This window comes from Colletotrichum tamarilloi, assembly GCF_030869305.1.
Source record: "Colletotrichum tamarilloi strain Tom-12 chromosome Unknown Scaffold_51.1, whole genome shotgun sequence".
NCBI lineage: Eukaryota > Fungi > Ascomycota > Sordariomycetes > Glomerellales > Glomerellaceae > Colletotrichum > Colletotrichum tamarilloi.
This window is the reverse complement of record NW_026849434.1, coordinates 13,767-38,672: the sequence shown is the minus strand read 5'-3', so window position 1 is coordinate 38,672 and position 24,906 is coordinate 13,767. Positions and strand designations below refer to the sequence as shown.

At 53.7% G+C, this 24,906-nt stretch overlaps 9 protein-coding genes across 9 annotated transcripts; 2 read left to right on the top strand and 7 right to left on the bottom strand.

Annotated features, from left to right (window-relative positions):
• Positions 1–878: 878 nt before the first annotated feature.
• Positions 879–1,623, bottom strand: CTAM01_10665 (uncharacterized protein; the record flags this gene model as incomplete). Its single annotated transcript, XM_060526680.1, has 2 exons — positions 879–1,273; positions 1,410–1,623. 2 exons carry the CDS (start codon positions 1,621–1,623, stop codon positions 879–881), a joined length of 609 nt encoding a protein of 202 aa, XP_060378620.1.
• Positions 1,624–2,434: 811 nt separating this feature from the next.
• CTAM01_10664 (uncharacterized protein) lies at positions 2,435–3,106 on the bottom strand (the record flags this gene model as incomplete). Its single annotated transcript, XM_060526679.1, has 1 exon — positions 2,435–3,106. The coding sequence occupies one exon, from the start codon at positions 3,104–3,106 to the stop codon at positions 2,435–2,437; it is 672 nt and encodes a 223-aa protein (XP_060378619.1).
• A 610-nt stretch (positions 3,107–3,716) lies between these two features.
• Positions 3,717–4,844, bottom strand: CTAM01_10663 (1-aminocyclopropane-1-carboxylate deaminase; the record flags this gene model as incomplete). Its single annotated transcript, XM_060526678.1, has 2 exons — positions 3,717–4,569; positions 4,660–4,844. 2 exons carry the CDS (start codon positions 4,842–4,844, stop codon positions 3,717–3,719), a joined length of 1,038 nt encoding a protein of 345 aa, XP_060378618.1.
• A 1,138-nt stretch (positions 4,845–5,982) lies between these two features.
• On the bottom strand, positions 5,983–7,290 carry CTAM01_10662 (TfdA family Taurine catabolism dioxygenase TauD; the record flags this gene model as incomplete). Its single annotated transcript, XM_060526677.1, has 2 exons — positions 5,983–6,873; positions 6,973–7,290. The coding sequence occupies 2 exons, from the start codon at positions 7,288–7,290 to the stop codon at positions 5,983–5,985; spliced, it is 1,209 nt and encodes a 402-aa protein (XP_060378617.1).
• Positions 7,291–8,559: 1,269 nt separating this feature from the next.
• CTAM01_10661 (uncharacterized protein) lies at positions 8,560–11,981 on the bottom strand (the record flags this gene model as incomplete). The annotated part of the gene is made up of 6 exons (XM_060526676.1): positions 8,560–8,808; positions 8,888–9,328; positions 9,444–9,699; positions 9,773–10,230; positions 10,291–11,824; positions 11,941–11,981. The coding sequence occupies 6 exons, from the start codon at positions 11,979–11,981 to the stop codon at positions 8,560–8,562; spliced, it is 2,979 nt and encodes a 992-aa protein (XP_060378616.1).
• A 914-nt stretch (positions 11,982–12,895) lies between these two features.
• Positions 12,896–14,717, top strand: CTAM01_10660 (NCS1 nucleoside transporter; the record flags this gene model as incomplete). Its single annotated transcript, XM_060526675.1, has 5 exons — positions 12,896–13,056; positions 13,136–13,389; positions 13,465–13,489; positions 13,550–14,082; positions 14,191–14,717. The coding sequence occupies 5 exons, from the start codon at positions 12,896–12,898 to the stop codon at positions 14,715–14,717; spliced, it is 1,500 nt and encodes a 499-aa protein (XP_060378615.1).
• A 557-nt stretch (positions 14,718–15,274) lies between these two features.
• CTAM01_10659 (uncharacterized protein) lies at positions 15,275–18,033 on the bottom strand (the record flags this gene model as incomplete). Its single annotated transcript, XM_060526674.1, has 4 exons — positions 15,275–16,321; positions 16,388–17,287; positions 17,342–17,409; positions 17,589–18,033. The coding sequence occupies 4 exons, from the start codon at positions 18,031–18,033 to the stop codon at positions 15,275–15,277; spliced, it is 2,460 nt and encodes an 819-aa protein (XP_060378614.1).
• A 1,074-nt stretch (positions 18,034–19,107) lies between these two features.
• Positions 19,108–21,744, top strand: CTAM01_10658 (uncharacterized protein; the record flags this gene model as incomplete). Its single annotated transcript, XM_060526673.1, has 6 exons — positions 19,108–19,118; positions 19,320–20,291; positions 20,394–20,777; positions 20,854–21,080; positions 21,200–21,436; positions 21,557–21,744. 6 exons carry the CDS (start codon positions 19,108–19,110, stop codon positions 21,742–21,744), a joined length of 2,019 nt encoding a protein of 672 aa, XP_060378613.1.
• A 381-nt stretch (positions 21,745–22,125) lies between these two features.
• Positions 22,126–23,193, bottom strand: CTAM01_10657 (2,3-dihydroxybenzoic acid decarboxylase; the record flags this gene model as incomplete). The annotated part of the gene is made up of 1 exon (XM_060526672.1): positions 22,126–23,193. The coding sequence occupies one exon, from the start codon at positions 23,191–23,193 to the stop codon at positions 22,126–22,128; it is 1,068 nt and encodes a 355-aa protein (XP_060378612.1).
• Positions 23,194–24,906: the final 1,713 nt, after the last annotated feature.

Below are 24,906 nucleotides of genomic sequence, written 5' to 3'. Positions count from 1 at the left end.
ATGGGTGCGCCACCTCGGATGCATGGAAGACATGACGAACCTTGTCTCACCACACCATACAAGTTCACGATCGGTCTGAACCGGCACAGCCTCAGAGCCACACGCCACACAGCCTTGGCAATGATCACCAAGTTATCCTCAACGCCACTGACCGCTCTGTGGCTGGAGACAAGTCTAAATTTCACGCGGAATAGCTGGCCGTCCGCCTCATTCAAGTAATCAAATTGCCAAAACACCAAAAAGCAAAAGAGTTCACCCCCCCGGTGGCGAATGGGGGCTACATCTCTGGTGCTCAAGCTGGGACTCGAACCTAGATCCTAGCGTAGGCTAAGCCAGTTGAACAGGCTCGCCCGTAACCATCCCGCCAAACGGCAGTTTGACCTGACCTCACAGGCCTGTGAGGCGCCTGCTGCCGTTGGTGACAGGAATGGACCCGGCGGGGTATATGAAGGCCTGGCATCAGTCTCGAGGCAGGTGTGAAAGATGCGGGACCAGGACGCGCCTTCTCCTTCTAGGTTCTCGGCGTTGGTATCTCCATGAATCATCGGGATGTACCTTAGTTCCATGCCTACCTCATTCCACAGTCACGACGGCTCGGTTCACGCGAGGTCGATGTAGCATAGCAGCAGTACTTGAGTCCTCGAACACTAGGGAAGAACTTTTCACACAAAGCAAGCGACTTGAAAATTTCTTTTCCAGCCAGCCATTTCATATCTGCAAAGGGTATCACCACGTATGTATCACGCCAAACCCCAAAGACTGTTTCCTCGCTGAGGAGACAGACACCACCTGGCCCCAAAACAACATCCCGTCGTAGCCCAAACGCCTTCCACTCCAAAAGCTGACCGGAGAAACAAATCCGAGCAATTATTCCAAAGCTATCCCTCCCCGAAGTAGAACATTTCATTCTTCCGCTTACGAAAGTGATACCACATTCGGACCCCATCCAGCTTGATCTGGTGGCCCGGCTGAAACGAGACCTCGGCCCACGCGCGCCTGTTGGACGTCATGTAGCCAGGATACTCGACCATGGCCTCTTCGGGTTCGTAGCAGTAGTACGTGATCTCCAAGGGCTCTGAGAAACGAACGGTGGGCTTGGTAATGGTGTAGTTGCTCACGGGGACGTCCGCGTCTTTGCTGTTGCTTCTGGCAAGCTCTGCCTCGACGATCTCTGCGTGAACTCGGTCTCTGTATGCTGTCATCTGTCCCCTGTGGTGATATTTGCGAAAAAACTTTTTCACAAAGCCGATTTCTTCGTGCCAGGAGCCTTTGTCTGTGAAAGGGAAAGCGCAATTAGTCAACAGCCTTTTGATTCATGCAGCGAAACAAGTGGAGGATGGACAAAGTGAATGAGGCGTGCCGAAGAGCAAAAGCAGGGAAAGACGACTAAGGAATAGGAAGCAACAAACAGAAGTAGCCAGGGGAATCACTGCCAAGGTACTTGTGATTCGGGTCGGTTGACTTGTTCTTGAGGCAAGACCGCTTCGGCTTAGGTGCGGAAGACGACGATGATACGCTGCCGCCGCCGCCGCTGCCCCATTTGAACTCGACCAGCTCCATCGTGGGATCCGTTGCGAGCTCTAATGGGGGCGCTGTCGTTACTTCGATGATGACGGGATTCATGTTCATCTTCCAGTTACCTTCCTTTCACCTCTGTGGAGGAGCAGAAGCTGCAGGAAGGGTTCAGTGATCCCAAAAAGCAAAAAGCAAAAATGTCGGCAGGCCCAATAGCTGTACGATGCTGGTAGAGAAAAAATGATCAACTCGCTATTTGCCGTGTTTGGCGATCAAGGTAGCAAAGCTTGCGGAAAAGGTGTTGTATTGGGTGGGAAAGTGAATGGTAAGGTGCAGCGGGAGAAGTTGCGACGGCAAGTTGGAATTTTTGGGAGAGGGATGGAGGATGTGAAAGAAGGTGGGCCCAAAAGGTGAGGCTGAAGAGTCGTCGGGGTGAATTATTTTGGGAAGGTGAAGTTGAGAAATTTCCTGTCTCTGTCTTCCCTCTTTGTTGGCAATTGCATGGCCGATGGAAGTTGCCCTCCTCTCTCTCACCTGGTGTAAGACAAAGGCAGGTGCGATGGGGACTTGGGATAAACTTTGTATTTGATGTGATTGTGAATCCTCAATGCACTTGATTATTGCTTTGAGCAGACTTGGTATAGATCTTCTCGATGCCAAGGTTGACGTTCTGACCATCCTGAGTCCTGGCATCTTTTTTCTCACCATGTCTTTCTTCTCACCACGATGTTTGGGAGTCATTGTATCCAAAATATTTTCCTGGAGATACAAATTTCTCTTTCAATTCGTCTCTGTGGTAGTAAATTGGAAGGAAGAAGGGTTGTATTGGATACTAAGGAAGACAGATTATGTGGCCACCTTCTTCTTCTGTCTTGGATAATGGCGTTGCATGTGAGCCTCCCAAACCCTCCACCGCCTCTCACTGCAAGCCCAATGCCTCATAATCGACGGTTGCAAGTACACCCTCGACTGTCCAGTCGTGTGGGTCAAGTTCATCGGGCTTGGCCTGCTCGTCTTCCTTGTCCTGTTCGTGTTCCTCGACTTGCTCGTTTACCTCGGGCCGTCCATCAGCCTCGACTTGCTCATCAGCCTTGGCTCGTTCATCCCCAGTGCAAGGTCTATCCAGGACAGGTATCTGAACAATCAAGTCAACAAGAGACTTTGACTCCTCCTCCCTCTCCCTCTTCTCCTTCTCCTCTTTACTCTCGATGGTAGGTAGTAAGAGAGTCTTCCACATCTTCCTGTCATCCTCAGGGGTGAACACCCGATGCTGGAAGTAATCGCCGTGGTGATTTTCCTTGGCAATCTTCCGCTGTCTATGACACTGCAGATACTCGTGTCGCTGAGCGAGATCCATAAGTTTCTCGTAATTGGGGTGTCTCTCTACCGCGGGTTGCGGCTTCCATATGCCCCTGCCTGAGAGGAAAGCCTTGATGGCCATCCAGAGGTTAGATGCCATGATGTAGATCCCGAGTAGCTTGAGGAACAGGGGCGAAGGCTCTCGATCTGCAGGAGCGTCCGTGTTTGTGGCGGTATTCGCGGGAGTATCAACAGAGGCACCGAGGGCGAGAGGGCTACTACTCGTCGACATAGTGGACACGCTTCTTTGTAGAGAGTGTTTTGATCGTTATGAGCGAGTTGAGCAGTATCTCGATGGTGATGACGAGGCTGCAGAGGAAGGCGATATCCCAGACGACGGACATTAGCGGCGGATGAGGATGAACAAGTATTCGGTGGCAGGTGGTCTTTGCTGTTGCGGAAGTTTTGTTTATTCTGCAATGAATATTCGAAAAGCTAGAGTCGATGATGAATGGACGTTGTTTTCTGAAGAATGAAATGTTAGTTGTTATTCACAATACATTCTCTCCCTCCCCAGTCTCTTCAACCCGAGAGTCCAAGCGAGGAACAGGTGATCACATACAATTCTTTTTGCCGATCGATTTACGCTGCTCTACTCTAGGAGACAGTTGCGGCATCCGGCATTTTATACCCGTCTAGCCCTCTATTCGGAAATAGGTCGATGCTAGACCATCAAGGCATGGTAGCTGACTTGTACGAACCTTGGTCTCTCAGAACCTTGCTGCCATCTCCGATCAAACACCAAAAACAAAAGTCACGATGGATGCCAAGGTTGAACATGAAAGGGTATTGTGATTTTCTGTAAAACTCTAAAAACTTCATCATTAGACATCAAGAACCGTTTACATGCCAGAGTACGCGTTGAGCGCCAACTGGCCACCCAAGTGCGCGTACAAGACATTGCTACCCGCAGCAATCTCCTCATTCTTGATGAGCTGCATCATACCCGCCAAACTCTTACCCTCGTACACAGGGTCCGTGATGAAACCCTCCGTGCTGGCGCCAAACTTGATGGCGTCAATGGTGACCTGGTCGGGAATACCATAGACACCGCCGTGGAACCGGTCATCCAGAATGATATCCGCCTCGGTGATATCGCCCTCCTCGAGACCAATCTTGGCCCCCGTGTTCTTGGCGATACGCAGCACCTGGTCAAACGTCTGCTTCACTGTCGCAGAGGCATCAATACCGATAACCTTGCGCTTCTTGCCGCCCAACTTCTCCGCAAGCTTGAATCCCGCAACCATACCAGCCATGGTCGAGCCCGTCACCGCACACACAATAACCGTATCGAAGAACACGCCCAACTCCTTCTCCTGCGCCTGCACCTCGAAAGCCCAGCGCGCGAAGCCCAGGCCGCCGAGGGGGTGGTCTGATGCGCCGGCGGGGATGTAGTACGGCTTGCGTCCGGCGGCGAGGAGTTCTTCTTTCAGGTTGGCGAGGGTGTTCTTGTGCTCGATGCCAAAGGTGGAGGGGTCGAGGCGGACGTCGGCGCCCATGAGGCGCGAGAGCTGGAGGTTGCCGACCTTGTCGTAGACGGGGTCGGTCCAGTCTACCCACTTCTCCTGGACGAGGGCGGCCTTGAGGCCGAGCTTTGCGGCGACGGCGGTGACTTGGCGGGTGTGGTTTGATTGTACGCCGCCGATGGAGACGAGGGTGTCGCAGCCTTGGGCGAGGGCGTCTGAGGCGAGGTATCTGGGGTGTGTTAGTTTGGTCCTCTGGTATGATTCATCATGCCTTCATCAGGGTGCCATGATGAACTGGAGGCGGGAGAGGAGGACTCACTCAAGCTTGCGGGTCTTGTTACCGCCGTAGGCCAGACCAGAGTTGCAGTCCTCGCGCTTGGCGTAGACGTTGACCTTTCCGCCGAGGGCGGCGGAGATGCGGGGGAGGGGCTCAATAGGCGAGGGGCCAAAGAGGAAGTTCTCGCGAGGGATGCTCGCAAAGGGCTCGGGGAGGACTGCCGCCATCTTGGGTTCTTTGATGTGGTGTTGAGTGACGTAAATAAGTCTACTTGGAAAGGAAGGGGTATCAAGTGGCGAAAAGAAGCAATACCGAGCGAGGAATACGATACAAGAGAGACATTGTGAAGGAACGCGAGAACAAGGCTCGTTTTTAATAACAGAGTCGTTGTATGTGTAGTGTGTCGAGGAGCGACGTCGGATGGGATGAGGCCAAGAGGTGGGCTTGACTCGGGTGGGCGCAACGCGGGCGGGTGGATAAGGGGGACGGTGCAGTGGTCCACCTGCTATCTGCAACGGGATCGCGGGGCAATTTGGCGATAAGAGATGATGATTACGCTTGATTTGGGTGTACCTACTTGGGTCGATTGAGACAAATGTTATCCAATCATTCTTGTTTGAGGCAAATGAATGAGTGTAAGCTTCGATGACTTGCTCAGTTGAAGCCGGGCTCACTCTCACGATGAGTTTCTCACATCGCGGGAAGCTATGCATGAGCAGTGAGAAAGGAGTGAGACGGAAGCTGCCCCTCCATCCGTGGCGTTTAGGGGACCTCTCTCCCCTGCGATAAAGACGACTGCCCCGCGGCGGGGTCATTCTTAGGTCGCAGTGAGTGACAGGACGTGGAAGAACCCCGCCATCAGTGAGCGGAAAACTGCCGGGAAACTCGGGCAACGCACATTCCGCGGAAAACTTCGCCAAACTTCGCCGGACGCACCGCAGTCGCTCATCTCTCATTTCTTCACGTACAATCTCTCTCACAGCACAGCAATCACACCATTTCCCGCTGGATAGGTTGGGCGTTCCGGCAAACTGCTCTTCTCAGTCTCTCACATGCGGCATATTCAATCTCACTAGTCATAGTGAGTGTGTATGCGCGGTCACGACTCCAATCACTGCAGTGTGAGACGACTCACTTTATGATGGTGATCTCATTTTGTTTCTAATATTTTACTTTTTTTTCATTCATGTTGGCAGAGTTCTGTTTCCCGAGAATCTCTATCCAGGCTTTCCGCGAATCTCTCATGAAGCAGTCCATGACCGTCTGTCTCGTCACAGATGCTACACCAAATATTTTCTCTCATCCTCACAAGCGCTCTAAATACAATTTTCACAAAAAATGCTAACCAACCTCACCAGACAAACTTTACTCCGCATCCAACGGCGCGCGCGGAGGCACATTGTTCACCTGGATACCACCCCTCTTCAACTCCTTACTATCAGGGAAAGGCAGCACCCATCCGCCCTCGCTCTCGGGCGTCGAAAGCCACAACCGCAACAAGTGCCGGCGCGGCGCCGGGTGGGGATGGTCCGTATACGCCGTCCGCGCGTGGAGCAGGTGCGCGTTGCTCAGGAACTGGATATCGCCCACCTCGAGAATCATGTGCAGCGCCAGCTTCTGGCACGTATCCTCGAGCGTCTTGAGCGCGTGCAGCTGCTCCTCGCTCAGCGGCGGGATCACGCCCTTGTCGGAGAAGCGCGTCAGCGAGCGCACGTAGTAGGGGTCCCATTTGCAGTAGACGCGGCGCTGCCCTCCGTTCTCGATGTAGAAGACGGGCTGGCGCGTCCACTCCTCCTGGCCCTCGGAGACTTCGCCCTTGCGGTCAAAGTACCAGATCGGCTTGGTCAGGGTCTCCGCGACGTCCGGGTGGGAGCGCTGGAGCTCGTTCCAGACGGCGTGGATGCTGACGAGGTCGCTCTCGCCGCCCTCGGCGGAGCGCTGGACGCAGAGGAGGCCGACCAGGTCGCCGTCGTCGGCGTGGAAGAACTGGCGAGCGGTGGTGCGGTAGATGCGGACCTTATCGATCTGGGTCGGGTCGTCGCCGACGTCCTTGACGTGGCCCAGGACGTGGCCGCGACCATTTTGGGAGACAAAGTAGCCGAGGTAGGTGCCGAGGCCCATGTAGCCGACGGCGGTCTTGTGCGGGCCCCATTCGTTGGCGGGGAAGCCCTTGAAGAGGACGAAGCCTTTGCCGTCGATGAGGTCTTTGCGGAGGTCGGTGAGGCGCTTGCCTAGTGTTGGGAGGGGGAAGTTGGACTGTTGGTGGTAGTGTTAGTGCACTGTCATCTGGGTACGGGCTGAAGTCGTTCGAGTGAATCTCTTCATCTCTCCTTCGAGGAATAAAGTCAGACGTACCTTGGAGATACCCGTCAGAGGGGTGTTGCTGGCGATAAAGGCGTCAGAGGTGCGGCCGAGCTCCTCAACCTCCTCTGGGGTGAAGCGGTGCGTCCACTTCTCAGGCTGCTGCTCAAACTCCTCCTTGTGCCAGACCGTGGGGCCTGAGATTTCCTTGGGGAACTCGGCGTAGGGCTTGAGAGCGTCGTAGAGGGGGTTGTGCTGTCCTGAAGTGCGGATGCCGTCGGGGAAGATGTTTCTGGGAGCATCGTCGTTCTTGCCCTTCCAGGGGCCCTGAGAGGGCTGGACGGGCTCGTCAATGAGAGCACCTGGGGCCATTGTGATGAAGATTTAGGGGGTATCAATTGAGAGAAATGAAAATGTGTTGAGGCGAGGTATCGAAATGAGGTCTCAAAATGAGGGGAAGTGGCAGATGAGACGGACTTATATCACAAAGACTGAAATTGGAGAAGGGGCAAAAGGTTCTGCAACGGGGAGAGAGAGGTTTTATCTGATCTACCCCTCATTACATATAGTACTCACTCACTGCTACTTTACCTCACTCACTATCAATAATGACTACAATCGTAAAACCATCTGGCCGGGTTGATGGTGTCGAGCTCTCATCAACAGATTGCGTGCTTGGGCCCCCCCATATCGCAATGGCCGTCCGATGACGCGAGACACTCCTGCTGTGGGGCCCGCCGATCGGGGGTTCAACTTCCATCAACATGGACGACAACGTGGGACCCCGCGCCCCAAAACCTCCGGGCCTTTGACTGCCGACCGCTTGGAACCGGGACGCATTGTGTCTTTCCAGTGTAGCTGTTCTCCAAAACAAACTTTTCCTTCTCCGCTGTCATACCCTTGCTCTCCTCTTTAACCGACATTTTCTCTCTCGATTGCGTGATTGTCTCTTCTCTCGAGTACTTCCTAGACAATCAGGAGTCAGGACTCAACACCCTCGGTTTCCGGCTGCTCCCGCAGGAACCGACAACGGCGGCGTGGTTCACTGGCTCTCAGTTAACCCCTCTTCCTCTCCTCCGCCAACCTGGTAGAGTTTAGGCAACTTTGACGGTGCGGCGCTGAAAGTTCCGACGACTTGGGGACGACCCCAACACACCATCTTCCTCTGGCCCCTAGTTCGAGTTGCGTTATCACACCCCGGCGCGAAATGCAACGGTTTGATGATCGTATCCCTGTCGATTCTTTTGCCCATCATGATGACACACGTGCGGGTTCGCGCATATTCTGGGAGATTTACAGGTTGGAAGTGCGGTTAATGAGTCCAATTCGCTCTTAAGGACGGCAAGCCATGTAAGCATTGATGATCATTGAGGCTTTGTCTAGAAGTCTATTCATCCTACTGCTAAGCGGTTATTTCTAAATGCCAAGGAGCACTATTATAAACATAGCTTCCGGCAGTGTACATGCCACAACCTCTCGATTTACGTTTATCCAAGAATCAACCTCACATCCACCCGAAACCGGAGATGAAGAGGACATAGCTCGACACATAATGAACCCATCTTCACAAGCCGCATCGTACAAGCAGGATACTCGATCACTCGCAACATCAAGACCCCCTGAGTTCTTGACCAATCATGACTAGCCCTCAAACTCATCAATGACGCTCCGAGGCTTCGTAAACGTCCCAAGAGGCACATATTCCAGCCCGTCCATTCCGAACCCCTTGGGTCCGCCAATCTCGATGCCCCGCGCCGTGGAAGTCCACTTGTCCGACGCTGTGATGCCGAGCACCACCACAAGGAGACCGTAGCGGTACTCTTGTGTGCCGAGGGCCTCGCCGTTCTGCGCGTCGAGGACGCAGACTAGATCTGGGACGATTGCTAGGATCTGTTTGAGTGCGAGATGTGTCAGTTTCGTACTCTTCACTTTCCTCTCGTGATAGGGATGAGGGGTTGTCGGGACTCACATCTTCCTTCCCACTGGAATCAACTTTCTTCGCAAGAATATTCTCATTCTTAAACGGTATAACAAACCTCTCAACCGCCCCATAACCATCGTTCCTGCCGTCAGTATGCCCCTCAATGATAATCTCCCCATAGGCGTGCCCCATCCTTGTAATCCTCTCGACGCCTACAATCTTGCCCCTAAACAGCACCCTCGCCGACTCCTGCCCGCCAACCACGTCCAAAACGGCCTCGGCGACTGTGTCGATGGCATTCGTACACCGCGCCATCGCTACGGCGCGACCAATCCGCCAGGAGAGCGAGACGGTTTTCTCGACGACCCAGGACTTGGTATCGCGGCCGCTGACGGGGCCCTTTGCGCAGCCTACGTGAGAGCCCATTTGCGAGAGGGCGGCGCGGAAGGCGCGTTCTGCGTCGAGTTCTGTGCGGGCTTTTGTCATGAGCTATTGTTTGTCATCCACAGGTCAGTAAAGGGTGTCATCTTCATCACACGTGGACTTGTGAGAAATCGCGAAGGATGCTCGGCAGAAGGGGGGACGAGAGAAGAAGAGACTGTACCATGATTCTGCCGTTCCCGTCTGATATACACGACGGAATCATCGTCGCTTTCTTTTCGAAGACTACTGGCGTAGTTTGGTGGGAGATGGGATACGCGCGACCCATCCAGTCGCCGTCCACTGTCGGGATATCGAGGTTTGTACTGGCGCCGAGGATGAGGCCCTGCAGGCCGTTGCCACCTCCAATCTCGAGGGATATCACGGCCGTAGGCTTCGTTTTGAGGTATGAGTAGAGTTCTCTCTGCGACTCCATGATTCTACGAAACATAAGCATTAGAATTCGAAGTATTCCATCTTCAAAGGAAAATCGTGCAGATGAGGGAGACCCACTCATCTCCATACGGCTTCTCAATGGATACCTGCGGCGACCCCTTTCCGCCGCCACAGGCCACAATATCGTCGTCCTTGAGGTCAAAAGGGGAAATTATCTTGACGGTGGCGCCTGCGCGCATCATTTCGCGGAGGCGGAGCATGTGCTGGTAGGGGGAGCCGCCGCCTCCAGTGCCGAGGATGTAGCAGCCTGTCGTGATCCAGTCGAGGTCTGTTTCGGAGAGATGCCATTGGCGGTCGAGGACCTTTGGCTTGTAGCCCTCAATGTAGTCTTTTGTGTAGACCAAGGGTTGCGGTGATGGGATTCCCTCGCTTCGAGGCGGTGCCGGTGGTCTAGGTATTTCTTCGTCGTAGTTCTCGGTGTCGTCTGGGATCGTGGTTGTGTCCAGGGACGCTGTTCTGGAAAAGTCGAAATCTCCTACGGCTTTGATGTTGATTCGCGACTTGTTTGCAATATACTGCCAATCGAACATCCTGTCAGCTTTCATGGTCATACTCGTCATGTCACAGAAACATACCTGCAACGGAAAACTTTCCACCTCAGCAATAGTCACACTCTCCCTCAAAGCACCATTCTCAACAGCCCGATCAACAGCCCTCCGCGACAACGCCTCCACAACTTCAGACACAGTCTTCAGATTAGTACTCTCAATTGCGTCCACGACACCACTAACCCTTGCCGTCGCAGCCCCAATTGCATTCGCGACCCCAGACCACGCAGGTTTTATAACCCTACTCGCTCCCTTCAACTCATCCGGCGCAATAACCGCACCCCCACCGACGAGAACGACGGGAATGTCCTCGGGCGAGGTCTTCATCGTGTCCACGATCCGCTCCAGCATCGTCTTCACCTTGGCCTCGAACGCCGATAAGTCATCAGCGAGGCCGTTCACACCTTCAACGAGAGACCGGTCTCCGATATCAACGGTGTCTGGATCTGCGAGTACAGTATAATCCGTAGCCGTCGCAACATCGCCGCCGAAAACGAGAGCCTTTGTTTGGATTTGATATCCCACACTCTGTGGCCCGATCATCATCCCGCCGGTGCGCTCGTCTGTCTTGACGATAGATCCGCCGCCGAGACCGATGCTCTTGACGTCCGGGTACGAGAAGTTCGTCCGCACCCCCGCGATCTCGCTGTAGGCTGCCGCTTGCCTGGGGAACCCGTTGGCCAGTAACAAACCCACGTCCGTCGTTGTCCCTCCGATATCGACAACCATCATCGGGCCCGCACCCTCCTTTTCTCCCTCCAAATTCCTAGTGAGGAACGCCGCACCTCGCATGCTATTCGTCGGTCCGCTGGAGAATGTCCTGATGGGCAACCGCGCCGCCGCCGCCGCCGGCAGGATGGTCCCGTCGTTCTGCGTCACGAAGACGGGGCAGGTGAGGCCTAGCTGCGTAACGGCATCCTGGAAGGAGCGGATGGTTCGTCTAGCAAATGGAAGGATGGAAGCATTGAGAATAGCCGCGTTCTCACGCTCAAGGAACCCGATATTCGCCACATCCTTTGACATCACCACATCAGCTCCGGGATAAACATCACGAATAATCTCCGCCGCCCTCTCTTCTTGTCTGTACACGACGTCAATGGGACTGAAAACCCCCACAACGACAACACTCCTAATTCCCTTGGCGCGGATAACCTTCACCTCGCGCCGCACGGCATCTTCATCGAGCTCCGCAATCAAGTCACCGTCAATCTCCAGCCCGCCGTCCACCAGAGAGCGGTGGGCACAGATGATGTTGCGCAAGGCAGGAGGCCAGTCGACGCCGGCGGGGATGGATGCGGAGAAGGGACCGCAGAGGCGGATGACGGCGACGGGGGCGAGGCGGGAGGCGTCTTGTTCTACTACGGCGTTGATAAAGTGCGTTGTGCCGATGGTGACGCTTGCGATGCGGGAGGGGGGGATATTGGAGGTTGAGAACATGTGCGAGATTGCGGTTGTGATGCCGGTGCTTGGGTTGGGTGTTGTTGGGGTCTTTTGGGTGGCGAGGATGCCGAGGGAAGGGGAGGAGGAGGATGGATCGAGGATGACGCCATCTGTGTTTGTTCTGTTTGTTTTTGTCAGAAGTGAGTTGATGGTTTGGAGGTGGGAGTTTGGGGTTGGTGATGTGAAGTTTGTCAACGCAGAGGTGAGGTGAGGCGAAGTGAGAGGGGCATTACTCACCCGCCGACGTCGACGCCTATCCTCAAGATAGGGACTGTCATTTTTGCGGATGAGCTGGTGATGTTGGACTTGCTTCCCTAATGCTTGGAGGTTCAGATAATTTGCATTGCATGCAAAGAGAACTCTCTATAGGGATAGTGGTACGAGGTCCTGCAGTGAGGGCGTTTGCGATAATGATAGCAGGTGAGATGCAAGACATTTAACTGAAGTATCGCACCTTCTCCGACGCGGTGCTAGCATCGGGGTAGAGGCCGATGTTTCAACCCCGGATTCCGAGATAGTGGACCCCACTTCACCAACCTCACCTTACGGCGTCAATCCCATCAGGTACCAATGTGAAGGACTACTAGGTAAGGGAAGCTACTTACACAATTGAACATTTCCACCCTTGAGTTCAACACTGTCATTGGATTGGAATACTGGCAGACGAGTGAGTCCGAGACGATCGACCACCATTTCTTATCACCCAGCATGTCACCAGCGGGCAACACCCCACTGCTCCGCATCCTTATCATCGGCATCGAGGACCAGGTCGGCCGGGAGGGGGGGAGGGGGGTTACATCAAGGCCGCTTTGACAGCTGACAAGCTCGCGGGCACGTCGTCCGACGCTCGGAAAGTTGCCGACGTATGTCCTCTTTTCAGAAATAAAGAGGGCACGGAAATAGGGGCAAATGCAGACTTGCCCCGGAAAACTGCCTCCGAACATTGCCCGGCATGCAGGTCATACAAGGTCGCGATTAGCAGCGCATATCTCCCGACAACCTATGCTTCGCTCTCCTACAAAAATCCAGAACCATGAGAGAGAACGTGAGTGATGCAAGGATCTCGAGATAAGATGGTCCTATATATCCGTTAGTACACGCCCTTCCACGGGCTCGAAACGAAGCGTTCCCGAACAGTGCAAACGGAAATACAAACGTAAGAGCTTGCAGCGCCTAATCTGTCACGGCAACAATGGCGAACAAGACAGCGCGCAGAATTAAAGAAGCCCTGGCCATCAAGTCGGACAAGTCCCGCCACGAAGAAGTCAGCGCCTGGTCGAACCGCGACCTTATCCCCTTGCCGCCCTCCCGCCGCACCTGGGGCTGGTTCAACTTTTTCGGCTCCTGGTCGTTGTAAGTTTGACTCCTATTGTACTTTGAGAAAAAAAAGTCATCCTATGTCCGAATACTGAACCTCTGCCCATTCCAACAGATCGTCTCTCAATGTCGCAACATGGCAGACTCCCAACACGTTCCTTACTCAGGGGCTCTCAGTCGGCCAGACTATGGCCGTCATCGTCGTCTCGCGCGCCCTCTGCTGCTTCTTCGCCATTCTCGTGGCTTGGTGCGGTCTGACCTGGCACATCGGCTTCACCGTCCAGAATAGATACACATGGGGCTTCCGAGCGAGTTTCATACCGCTGCTACAGCGCATTCTCCTCAACTTTATCTGGACCGCTCTCCAGTGTAAGTGTCTCTAGTCTTTCCAAGACGCCATTCCCCTTCTACATACGACAAGATGACTGATCCAGGTTTGAACAGGCTGGAATGGAGGTAAACTAGTAACGTATGATTAACCTCCCCTCCTTGAACGAAGTCTCAAACACTAACAGTACACCTCTCGCAGCGTCTGCATAACCGCAATCTGGCCCTCCTTTGCAAAGATTCCCAACACCCTCAGCAAAACCACCCCAACAACAACCTACGAACTCCTAGGCTTCACAGTCTTCTGGATAGTTTCCCTTCCCTTCCTCTTCATCCGCCCCGAGCGCTTCAAAAAGCCGTTCTTCGTCTCCTCCGTCGCCTGCGGCGCCGCCATGGTCGCCTTACTCGCCTGGTCCGTAGTTGTCGCTCGCGGTGTTGGCCCCGTCTTCTACCAGGGCGAGAAAGTACCCACCTCGTCCCGGTGGAACGCTTCATGGCTGATGATGGCGGGGATTAACCAGGCTATCGGTGGGAAAGCGGCAGGCATGACGAATAGTAGTGACTTTTCGCGGTACGCGAAGAATAAGAGGGATTATATCGTTGGTACGGTGTCGGTGTACTGGGTTACTGGTGTGCTTGTGTGCCTGGGCGGGCTGGTAACTACCACGGCGTGTCAGAAGATCTACGGCCAGATTTATTGGAACCCGCCTGATTTGTTGATGGTTATGATGGACCGTGAGTCTTTCTCTCTTACCAATTACTTGTCGCCCCTTTCCTTTTTCTTCCTCTTCTTGTATCTCGTGAACCACCTTGAAGAATCTCCAATGACATGATCGCCTACAGACGGTCAAGGCTCCCCCGGCTCCCGCGCCGCAGTCTTCTTCCTCGCCCTCGCCTTCGCCTTCACCTCCATGTTCGAAAACGTCTGCTCCAACGCCGTGGCGGGCGGCATCGACCTCGCCGGCCTCTTCCCGCGCTACCTCGACATCCGCCGCGGTGCCCTCCTCACCTTCGCCGCCGCCTGGATCATCCAACCCTGGCAGCTCATCAGCCAGGCCGCCACCTTCGTCGCCGTCCTCAACTCGTTTGCCGTCTTCCTCGCGCCCATCATGGGCGTCATGGTCTGCGACTATTTCGTCCTGCGCCGTCGGCGTGTCCGGCTGACGCACCTGTTCAACCCGGAGGGATCCGATTATTGGTACCAGCACGGCATCAACTGGAGGGTGATCCCGTGCTGGGTTGCGGGTTGGGCGCCGACGGTGGGCGGGTTGATTGTGAGTGTGGGGGGTGTGGGCGGTGCGCCGGACGCGGTGTACGAGCTGTACTATGTTGCGTTTTTCATTGGGTTTGTGATTTCGTTTGTTCTGTGAATGGCTTGATTCCTGTTCAAGGTCTTGGGGAGTACGATGGGGTCGATGTGTATGGCACGTTTACGGCGAGTGAGGCGGCCAAGTTGGGGGTTACCCCTTGCGAAGAGGAGGCTGCTGTGTCAGGTTTCGGCAAGGAAGAAGGCATCGTGACTTTGGCGGGAGAGACTTCGGAGGATGCTCGTGGCGAAGAAAGACGATGGTGGAATCTGAGACGCCGCTGAGCAGACGATGGACCGGTAATTTATCGACGCGGTCTCTCGACTGTGTAAGCGGAGGCATCATCTCAAAGTTAGCTACTTGGTGGCTGAATAAATGTTTCCTGGCAATTTGCAATCTGCAAGGCCACGAAGCAAGACTATTGTCGAAAGAGGTCCGGATTGGCCGTTAGCAATAGCCAGAGAGTCACGAAGGTCAGAGGAGAGGGTGATGAAGTAATGACAACAATTAACTCGAAAATCCCCTCCGTCCCTCCAAGCAGCATAAAAATACATCAATTAGTCTACCCCTCCATCATCGCACTTCGTTCAGTTCCGTTGACCAATCCCAAGCGTCTCTTCTCAGACCTCTCGAGGACGCAGAGCCACCGAGAATTGGTGTCCTAAATCGCTTGGTGCGTTCTCGGGACCTTCAGACAGGAGCTCAGTGAGATTGCCCACGGACCGGCGCTTCTCAATCTGATCGGCAGAAGAGCGCTTCGTAAATTCGGCCTCAGACCGACGCTTGACGAGATGGCTCGCGGAAAAACGCTTTTTGGTCTTGTCCAAGGCCTGACCTGAACCGCCACTCTTGGAACGTTCATGACCTTGCGACTTCTGGGCTGTAACACTTGGTACACGCTCCTGCACTTCGGACAGAGGGTTGTGTGTTCTCTGGTAAGATTGCTGGCGCGAGCGCTCGTCGATGCCCGTGGCGACGTTCTCTTTGTCGCTGAAAGGGGTTTCACGGCCCGTCGCCGGTTCGTTGGGATAGACTCTGGTGGGAGTTCGGGTGCCCGACGTTCGCTCGGGAGTCTGGCGCTGCCGCTTTCCTTCCTTTTTGCCGCGCAAAGCCAAACTTGGATTGCGTACAAGGTTCTTGGTCTGGTTCTTGGCATTGCTCAATGAACGAGTAACATTCCGGCCCGCAGTCTTCACACCGGACATGATCGACGCACTCCTCTGAAGACTCGGAGGCGACGCAACGTTGGATTCTTCTTCGGCGTCGGGGGTCTGTTGGTCAGATACCAATGAAAGACCAAAGGCGCGGCCCACGGTCTTCATACCTGAGATGATCGAGGGTCTTCTCAGAGGAGGCGCCTTAACGTCGGGTCCTCCTACGATGCTGGGGAGCTGTTGACGAGATGCCGCTGTAGATGAATAGGAGCCTTGAAATTGAGGTGAAGAAACAACGGCAGATGGCTCGAAGTCTTGAGGACGAGATGAAGAAGCGACGGTAGACGGATCGAAGTCTTGAGGACGAGATGAAGAAGCGACGGTAGACGGATCGAAGTCTTGAGGACGAGATGAAGAAGCGACGGTAGACGGATCGAAGTCTTGATGATGAGATGAAGAAGCGACGGTAGGGAGATCGAAGCCTTGAGGGTCAGAAGAAGGAATGCTGACTTTCTAAGCCTGCATAGCCTCCCGAGCCTCCTGAATTTCCCGCGCCTCCCGAGCCTCATGTTCCCGGACAGCCTCTTCTTTTCCTGGCACGGGATCTGAAACAATTTCCCCATCTTCATCGTAGTACCAATCGGGGGCATAGATAATGGGGTCAGCCCTGCCGGACAGGGCCTGCATGCGGAAAACGTCGAACTGCAATTGCAGAATGTCGAAATCGGGGGCTTTGGCGTCTGCTGTATCGAAGATGTCGATGATCTGGCCGTCGTCAACGGGCCGGGCATCCTTGCGGTGAACAACGTAGTCTTCGTCCCACGGGCTCCAAGTCCGCCGTAACTCAGTCATGTTCGTTGGAAGATTGTCCGGCGTCAAGCACATCGTCTTTGGCAGCCAATTGAGTCGAACACGAATACCGATCGCCTCCCTTGCGCGCTCACCGTCCTCCTTCGTAGGCTTAATATCCTGCGGCAGCTCCACCTCCCTCTCCTTGCCCTTACCCTTGCCCTCTCTGGTTCTCTTGGACTTCTTGGAAGGCGTGATCTGTGAACTATCGCTGAGTCTCTTGGTACCAGATCTTGTAGACCTTGAGGAACCCGGCGCCCCACTCTCCTCATTGGGTCTCTCGCCAGCGACCTTTGAGGGAGTCGAGGGACCCGCAATGGCGGGTTCTTCCTTCTTGTCCTCTTCGTACAAGAGAGTGACGGGCTCTAAACCAAAAAGTCCATGGTCCCAAAACTTGTGAAGCATAGGGTGCAACGTGATCATATTTCGGGACGTATCGACAATGTTGGTCTTGGGGTTGACGAGCTTCTTGCGAAGCATTTGGATTCGTTCCCTTCCGAATACTGCGGATGCAGCGTCAAGTGCCTGGGAGCAGCGAGGCCTATTTAGAGTCCAGAACGGCAGGATGTGACACTTTTCACCGAGTAGGTGGCCCGTAAAGGCGCAAAGCCCGAGGTCTCTCTGGGCAGTCTAGCGCGAATGAGTTAGCCGAGTGCAGATTCCCATCACAAACAAGCGACATACCGCAATTCGCTCAGCATTGCTTCGCGAAATAGTACCCGTCTTGACCCATTCTGCCGCCGGGCCTCGGACTAATTATGAAAATGTTAGCCTGTAGGTACAAAATACGATGAAAAAGGTTGTTGTCATCCGCATTAAAGGAGCGTCTGCCAACTTGGATAGTTGAGATGACGGATAGTTGAGATGACGGATAGTTGAGATGACAGATATCTGACGATAGAAAAGAAAGACGATATAGAAATTTACTCACATAGCAGGATAAGGGCATTCATTGCGGGGAATGAAACATTGAGAGTGTAGACCAGGTTGTCGTTGTTCTGTACCTCGGCCAAGAAGGTTCGGAGACGAGGCAAGGGCAGGACCATGAGGTGCGCCCACACCTCTTTTGTCTCAAGTATTTTGATCTTGTCCTCCTCCTCTTTGATGTCATCGTGGTTGAGTATTGTGTCTCGAATTTGCTGCACAAGCTCGAATCGCTCGGTGAGGTCCCCTTCCCCATTGTCGCCGAGCCAGCCGTTGTTGTCGCGCGAGGCCATGCTACGTCGAATGTTCGATGTGAAAGATTTTGCCCAACTTCTGCAATCTCTGTAGGTGGGCCTGAGCTCTGGGTCCTCTCGGTCAAAGCATGATCTCATGAGAGGCACCAGCTTCTGAAATTCCGCCTCCAAGTCGAGGTTGGGAATGCGGCCCGCCATGTTGGGATCGAGGTGGCAGGTGCGATTATTGTACCTGCTAGTGTTAGTTTCGGAGAAAGATCACGTGGCCGGGAATACATATAGACTTACCTGACCAAAATCCCAACCTGGTGCTACAGACGAAAATAAAGTGCCACACGAAGTGGACTGTTTGGATGAAAACTCAGAAGTGAAGATGATAGAAATCTCGGCTGAAGTGGGAGGTATTGGTAGAATGATAATGGGATCTTGTGAGGAATTGAGAGGAGAATCAGAAAATCAGATTCCCTACCGAAAGTTAGCTATTAATACCTTGGCTGCTTGTTGCCTCTCCACATGAAATCAAAGGATGGAAGGCAGGCACCTTCCCCCGCGAGAATACGTATCGGCTTTACTAGAGGTGTCTTCCAAGGCTCCATGCTAGGCAAGTCACCTGAACCGAGACCTTTAATAGACGATTATCCAAGGTACTTACTTACCTTAAGTTCATTGCCTTATCTTTTCTCTTTAAAAATCATCTAAAGATCTTACCTAATCCAAAAAGACCTTTGGCAGATGAATTAGACTTCTTAGGATTTATTCATTAAAGAATGCACAGAGAGTTGATCACAATGACAACAGAAATAGCACCAAGAGAAACAACACCAAGAGTGATGACACCAAGAGTAATGACATCAAGAGTGACAATGATAGTGAAAGCAGTAAGAGAACCTTCCATGGAATACCTTAGGTAAGTTGAGTGTCGCCCGTTTGCCTAGGTTCCTTAGGTAGGCAGATACATACCTATGCACACATCAAACCTGCAGAGGCCCCGTCCTTCTCCCGCCTTCCATCTCCTCCAGCACCACAGGGTACCTAGGTACCTTGCGTGGGTACGTTACCTACCTTGAGGTGCCTTAGGGCACCTACGGTAGGTACGTTCCCGACGTCTCAGCGCTACCCCACCCACTTTAGGCAACTAGTCTTTCTAGACTCACCTCCGTTTGACGCGCATTAAGCATCGTGCCATCGACTCAACTACAACCTTATCATGCCCCCGACGTCGGTGTCGTTGCCGCCACGTAAACGGCGCAAAACGCAGCTTGCCTGCAACCCATGCCGCGCTCGTAAGTCTGGATGCGATGGAGCGCGTCCGGTGTGTTCTTCTTGTACATCCAAAGGTTGGCCGCAACGGTGCACATATCAAGAGTCCGTCTTGCATGCGTCATCAACACCGTACGTGCCGTGAACTTTCCGATCCTTCACCTCTAGCCAAAGAACAGAGATTGTCTTGCTGTCAATTGAAATTGGCTGATCAATCTTGGCAGATCAATTTCCCAACTGTCAAAGAGGCTGGAGCGTCTGGAAGAGCTACCCGCAGCTCAAGCTCGTAACGGACCGCCGCATCCGCCGCATCCCGATTCCGACCCAGAAAGAGACGTTTCTGGAGGAGCTCATAATGTCTTTCCCCTGACTACCAACGGATCAACCACTCCTATTGCCACCATCACTCCCCGGCCGCCCGCTCAACTCTCAGCGACAAACGCCGTACAATCTGCTTCACCATTGTCTCGCAACGAAGCCGATGGCGATGCCATGTACGGTCCTTCATCCAACAGCTCATTTCTACGACTGGTGACCGAAGCTGCGGGCCCCAGAAGCTCAAACACAAAGAGTCCAGAGGAGCTGGCTGGCCAGGATGCAGGAGAAGTCGCCCCTACAGTACTTGGGTTCGCGATAACAACGCAGCCAAAGAGTCCTGATATCCTACCGGACCCTGTAATGCTTCCCGAGAGGTGGCTCGCCGATAATCTCTTCCGCTGCTTTTGGGATTTTGTCCACCCCGTGTTTCCCATACTCCACCGGCCGTCGTTCACCGCGTCGTACGAAGCGGTTTGGCAGCCATCTCAAGGCCGGCCTCCCAATCGAGACTACAAGGACACTGTTTTCCATGCCACCTTGAGCATCGTGCTGGCTCTTGGGTGTCAGCGGACAGATCAGGTCTCGGTAACGGAGCAAGTTCGCCTAGCCAATAGGTTCTATAAGCAGTCTTTTAAGCTCGTGTCAGTCGATACGCTCGATCACTCCTCTCTGCAACTCGTCCAGCTATTGCTACTGAGGGGCGTTTACCTACACTACACGCAATACGCAGACCGATGTTGGAACACAACCGGAGTCGCACTGCGAGTTGCGCAGGGTCTCGGATTGCACTCCCGCGGTGATGGACCAACGTCCTCAAAGAGTCAGCTCAAGAGGGAGATGAGGCGACGTGTCTGGCACTGTTGCTTAACTTTAGACAGGTAGGCAGAAGATTCTCCACCAGCACCCGTGGCACCCGTGTCGCTGCCTTCGCTTGCTCGGATCCAGATGATTGCCACCCAGCTAACGTCAACGCTTCCAAGACTCACGGCAACCACCTTTGGGAGACCTGTCCTTGTGTCTCGGCAGTACTTCGTCCCTCCGCCGGAACCTATCGACGATGAGTATTTGTCTGAGAGTTCCGAAGGCCTACAACCGTCGGATCGCCCTTCGTACCTGGCCTTCTTTGTACACTCCGTTGCGCTGTTTGATGTGCTGAATGAGATACTAGCCAAATTCTACACCGAAGGCGAATCTGTCTCGGACAAGACACCCGATTCACTCAGTCATGTCCTGCAGCTCTCGTCAAAGCTCGACGAGTTGGGCCATTCAATCCCGCCCTACCTCAGAGAAGGCGCGGATTTGACACGGCTAGACGAAGAGTTGCGAGGGTGTCTGCAGATGCAGGCGAACATCCTCAAGTCGAGGTAAGGCGGCTTTCTCCCAAGCCTCTTCCTTCATTCTTCTCTTAGAGAAAGTCTGACTTATCGCTCTGTCACCCAGAGTCTTATGGATTCGGCTTCTCCTCCTTCGTCCGCTCCTCTTGGACGAAGCTAAGCACGGTAGTCGGCCCCAGAAATCATTCGCAACGGCCGCCACGCATACACTTCGAGACAGTCTAGGACACTCGGCGAACTTACTCTGCGTTTCGACGGCTCACAGCGTACTACAGGAGCTTTACGAAAAGCTGGGCAGCGTCAGGCAGAACTCGGCCTGGCATGTTCTACTCTGTACGCAAAGTTTTCCTTTTCGTCTCCTTCTGCCTGCTTGCCTCTTGCGTATTGCCCTTCCAGTCTTCAGTTCAGGTTTGGCGATTCAAGCTAAATCTTTGTTTACTCTCTCATCACAGTTACCTTTGCCGCAGCTTCCACTCTGGTAGTCGCGACCCTGTGCCCCGATCTCCACGTCAGCTTCGAAACAGAGCCGACAAAATCCTCGTGGGACAGAGCTTTGCGCATCTTTGATTTTCACAAGCAGCACGTCGCGTCTGCCAGCCGAGGCATCGAAGTCTTGGAAAGATTTCGCGCATCTGTCATGGCTGCCGCTTCGCAGCGAGACGCTCCCAGCGGGGCCCCCGCCACCAATGGTAAGAGAAGAATACACGTGGAGAGCACGAAAGGGGGTTTACTTTTCCTATTGATGAATGGGAATTAGTAGACTCAACAGAAGAGAAGCTAACCATTCTTTTGGCGCTCTTACATAGCAGAAACATACGATGCGCGACTTGAGCAACCAAGCGAGCAGGACGTCTTGATCCCGTTTGGCTCTGTGCCTGGTTTGAATCAGACGACCCTGGCGCAGGATTTTGGGGATTTCACAGACTCTGATTTGCTGAATGAAAGCTGGTTCAATATTCAGGGGATAGATCTAACCAACTGGGGAATCTTTCAATAAACGCAGCGATCATGAATGACAAGGGCACTAATCGATTCCACTAAGCCACCCCCGTCATCCACCTCCTGTATCTTATAGTGTACGACATTACCACATAAGATGACGGTCCTCTTTTGGCTGAAAAAATATAGACCCAAGATAACTGAGCTACGAGTCCACTCAGTTCGTGTCCCTACCAAGCATGGAAGAGTTCCAGTTCCAAATTGATGGACATATTCGACCGGAAACCGCTGGGGAGCGATTGAGATTCCTCGCCTCAGCGCTCATCTTGGTAGGGCAGACATGGAAGCCAACGGGAAAGCTGAGTTTCCAGAGTGGAATAAACCAGATATTCAGTGTGGGCTATTCAAGCTACTAATATGATACAAACAGAATCCTCTCTCAAGACACAGGCGCCTCAGAGTCATGGAACTCGCCCAGCTTGAGCAGCTTCTTCGCATTATCACGCCCAATCTTGCGATAATTCTCAACGCCGCCCACCGCCTCCTTCACCTCCTCGGCCTGGCCGTCCCACCAAGCAGAGCACATCTCAATTGTCTCGTACGGGTAATCCACCGAGAACAGCACGCGGTCGGCCCCAATCTCGTCCACCACATATTTCAGCGCGCGCGTGGAAAAGTTGCCCGACGTGGTGACGTAGATATTCTCCCTAAAGTAGTCGTACACGGTCCTCTTGCACATGCGGTCCGCGTTGCCCTCCGCCGCGGCGATCGGCTTCTTCACGTCCTCGAACCAGTGGTTGATGCGCCACAGGTCGATGGGGAGGTGCTCGCCCAGGTGGCCGACGATAATCTGCAGCTTCGGGAAGCGGTCAAAGACGCCGTTGGAGATGAGCCCCATGAGGTGCAGGTTCACGCCGTTGGCGAAGGACAGGGGCGGGCCGATGAGGTACTTTCGCTGCGCGTAGAGCTTCTCGAGGACGACGTCGGCGGGGGCGGCCGGGTGGATGTACACGGGCACGTCGAGCGCGCAGACGACCTCCCAGAAGGCGTCGTACTCGGGCTGGTCGTAGAACTTGTACGTCTCGCCGTTGGGGCCGGCGTGCTGGAAGTCACAGAGCAGGGCGCCGTGGAAGCCGAGGTCCGTTACGCAGCGGCGGAGTTCGCGGCCTGCTTGGACGGGGTCGTGCATCGAGAGGCAGGCGAAGGCGCCGAGCTTGGAGGGGTTGTGCTTGATTTGACCGTGGGCCCAGTTGTTTACTTCGGTGGCGCGGCGTTCGGCGACGGCTTGGTCGGCGATGCCTTGGATGCCGGGGACGGTGAGGGAGACGATGGTGTAGCCGATGCCGTGGGCGTCGGCGAGCTTTACGCGCTCCGAGTTGAGGTCGCTGATTTGGCGCATGTAGCGGGCGCGGTCGGAGGGATTGATGTAGAGGGAGGCTTCGTACTCTGACTTGGCTTCCATGCCTGTCATTTCGTAGGCTTCTTCGAGGGCGATCTTGCCGAGCATTTTGATGGTTGGTGGTGGTGGTTTTGGATGAAGTGTGGTGAGATTTACAGGGTGAGGGTAATCGAGCTCCTGTAAGAGATGTCTGGATTTGATTCTTGTGTTCTGATGAGCCAGGAACAGAAGCTCTTGGATATGAGCATCGTCGACCGGTTCTTATACGGAATCGAATCTCTCATTCCTCACCTCTCGAAGACTCACTAATCACAATGGTAACTCACTGCGAGGCGACACCCGCTCATCCCGAGAACTCCGGCCAACATGACGTCTGAGACACCCCATCTCACATTCCTATTGCGACTTCTAGACTCTGGAGGAGATAATGGAGTCGCTGAATCATGTTCATGGTCTGATGGCAGCATCTCCAGTTCTACAGCGGCATCCAATGTCCGCCAAGAGATCTACTGCCGTTCCCCAGGTGCTGTTCCGATATCCAATGGGAAGTGCGCGTTATCTCCGCGATGACCCCACCGGGTAGATGGTGCGCTTCCGACATCTGGCGTCATAGCGGAGGCTCCGATATGGGTCCTTACCGGCCCGGAAGACTTTGAATGTCTACCTAGGTCTCAGGACACGGGAGAGACTAAGTCCGTCCCATTCATCGGGTGATGACAAGTGTGCTCGCTCCACAATATGGACTTAGTCACCTTGCATGGGCGAAAATAATGAGCCTACACCGAGCTTCTGTGCATGACTCTAGCTTGCTACGTCAGACTAATCTCACTAATCAAATGCTTGAAAATGAGAGCAGAATCTGTCAGTTGCTTGACTAAATCTCACATGGAACGAGTCTCTATTCCTGAGCCAAACATGGACCTGATCCGATTTTGTCCCTTCGAAATAGTCGGGCATGGAGCACAAAGGCTAGAGCTGTTGGAACAGAATCTAGCACGCGTCTTCATAGCGCATCACAACCAAGTGATTCAATCATCACACAGACTCGGTATAAGAATGTGCCAGCTTTTCGAAGCCTTGTTTAGTCGTCTGATTGTCTTCGAGTTTCCAAAAACGCCGGGAAAATTGTGCAAAAGTCCATGCCAACATGAAGCATCAGCAGGCGCCTGGAGATGGCCTTGAAACGCCGATGGCGACATTTTTGAGAGAATCAATTTATCTGCCAGAAAATGCGCTGAGCGAAAGCCATTGTCCCAGTCAACAAAGGAATTCGGCTCGATATGCGAAAGTATGGCTTTGCCATGGAAGTATTTAAGGGGATTAAATCCAAATCGACAACTGACGCCTGCTACTCACTTTTGAATTTCCGATATAATCATTATTGATGCGTGAATTCACGCAAAGACTTGGCTTCTTGGATGATTTCTGCCAGCAGTCATTAAACCGCGCTCTTGTGCTTCGTAGGCGACAACAATCGAAGAACAATGGGAGACGGTTACATCCATTAACAGAGTACCCCTCTGGGATAGCGCAGGTACTTGTCATGCATGATGTTTGCTGACGCGCGCGCGTCAAGGGCTAAGGTGTAAGCTGCAGAAGCCCACCTACCATGTATACGCAATGTTCTCCTCCAAGACACCGCTCTCAACGAATCAGCCTCGAACTTGGAAAGAGGGGCTTTTTGTGGTACAAGGCCGCACATTGGGCATGAGCATTCGATTTAAACACGGGCGTTGCATATTAGGCAACAATTCGGACGAGTCTCTTGCTGCCTGCAGTTTCTTTCAAGATCGGGCGCCGTGTGTGTGTGTGTGTGTAATG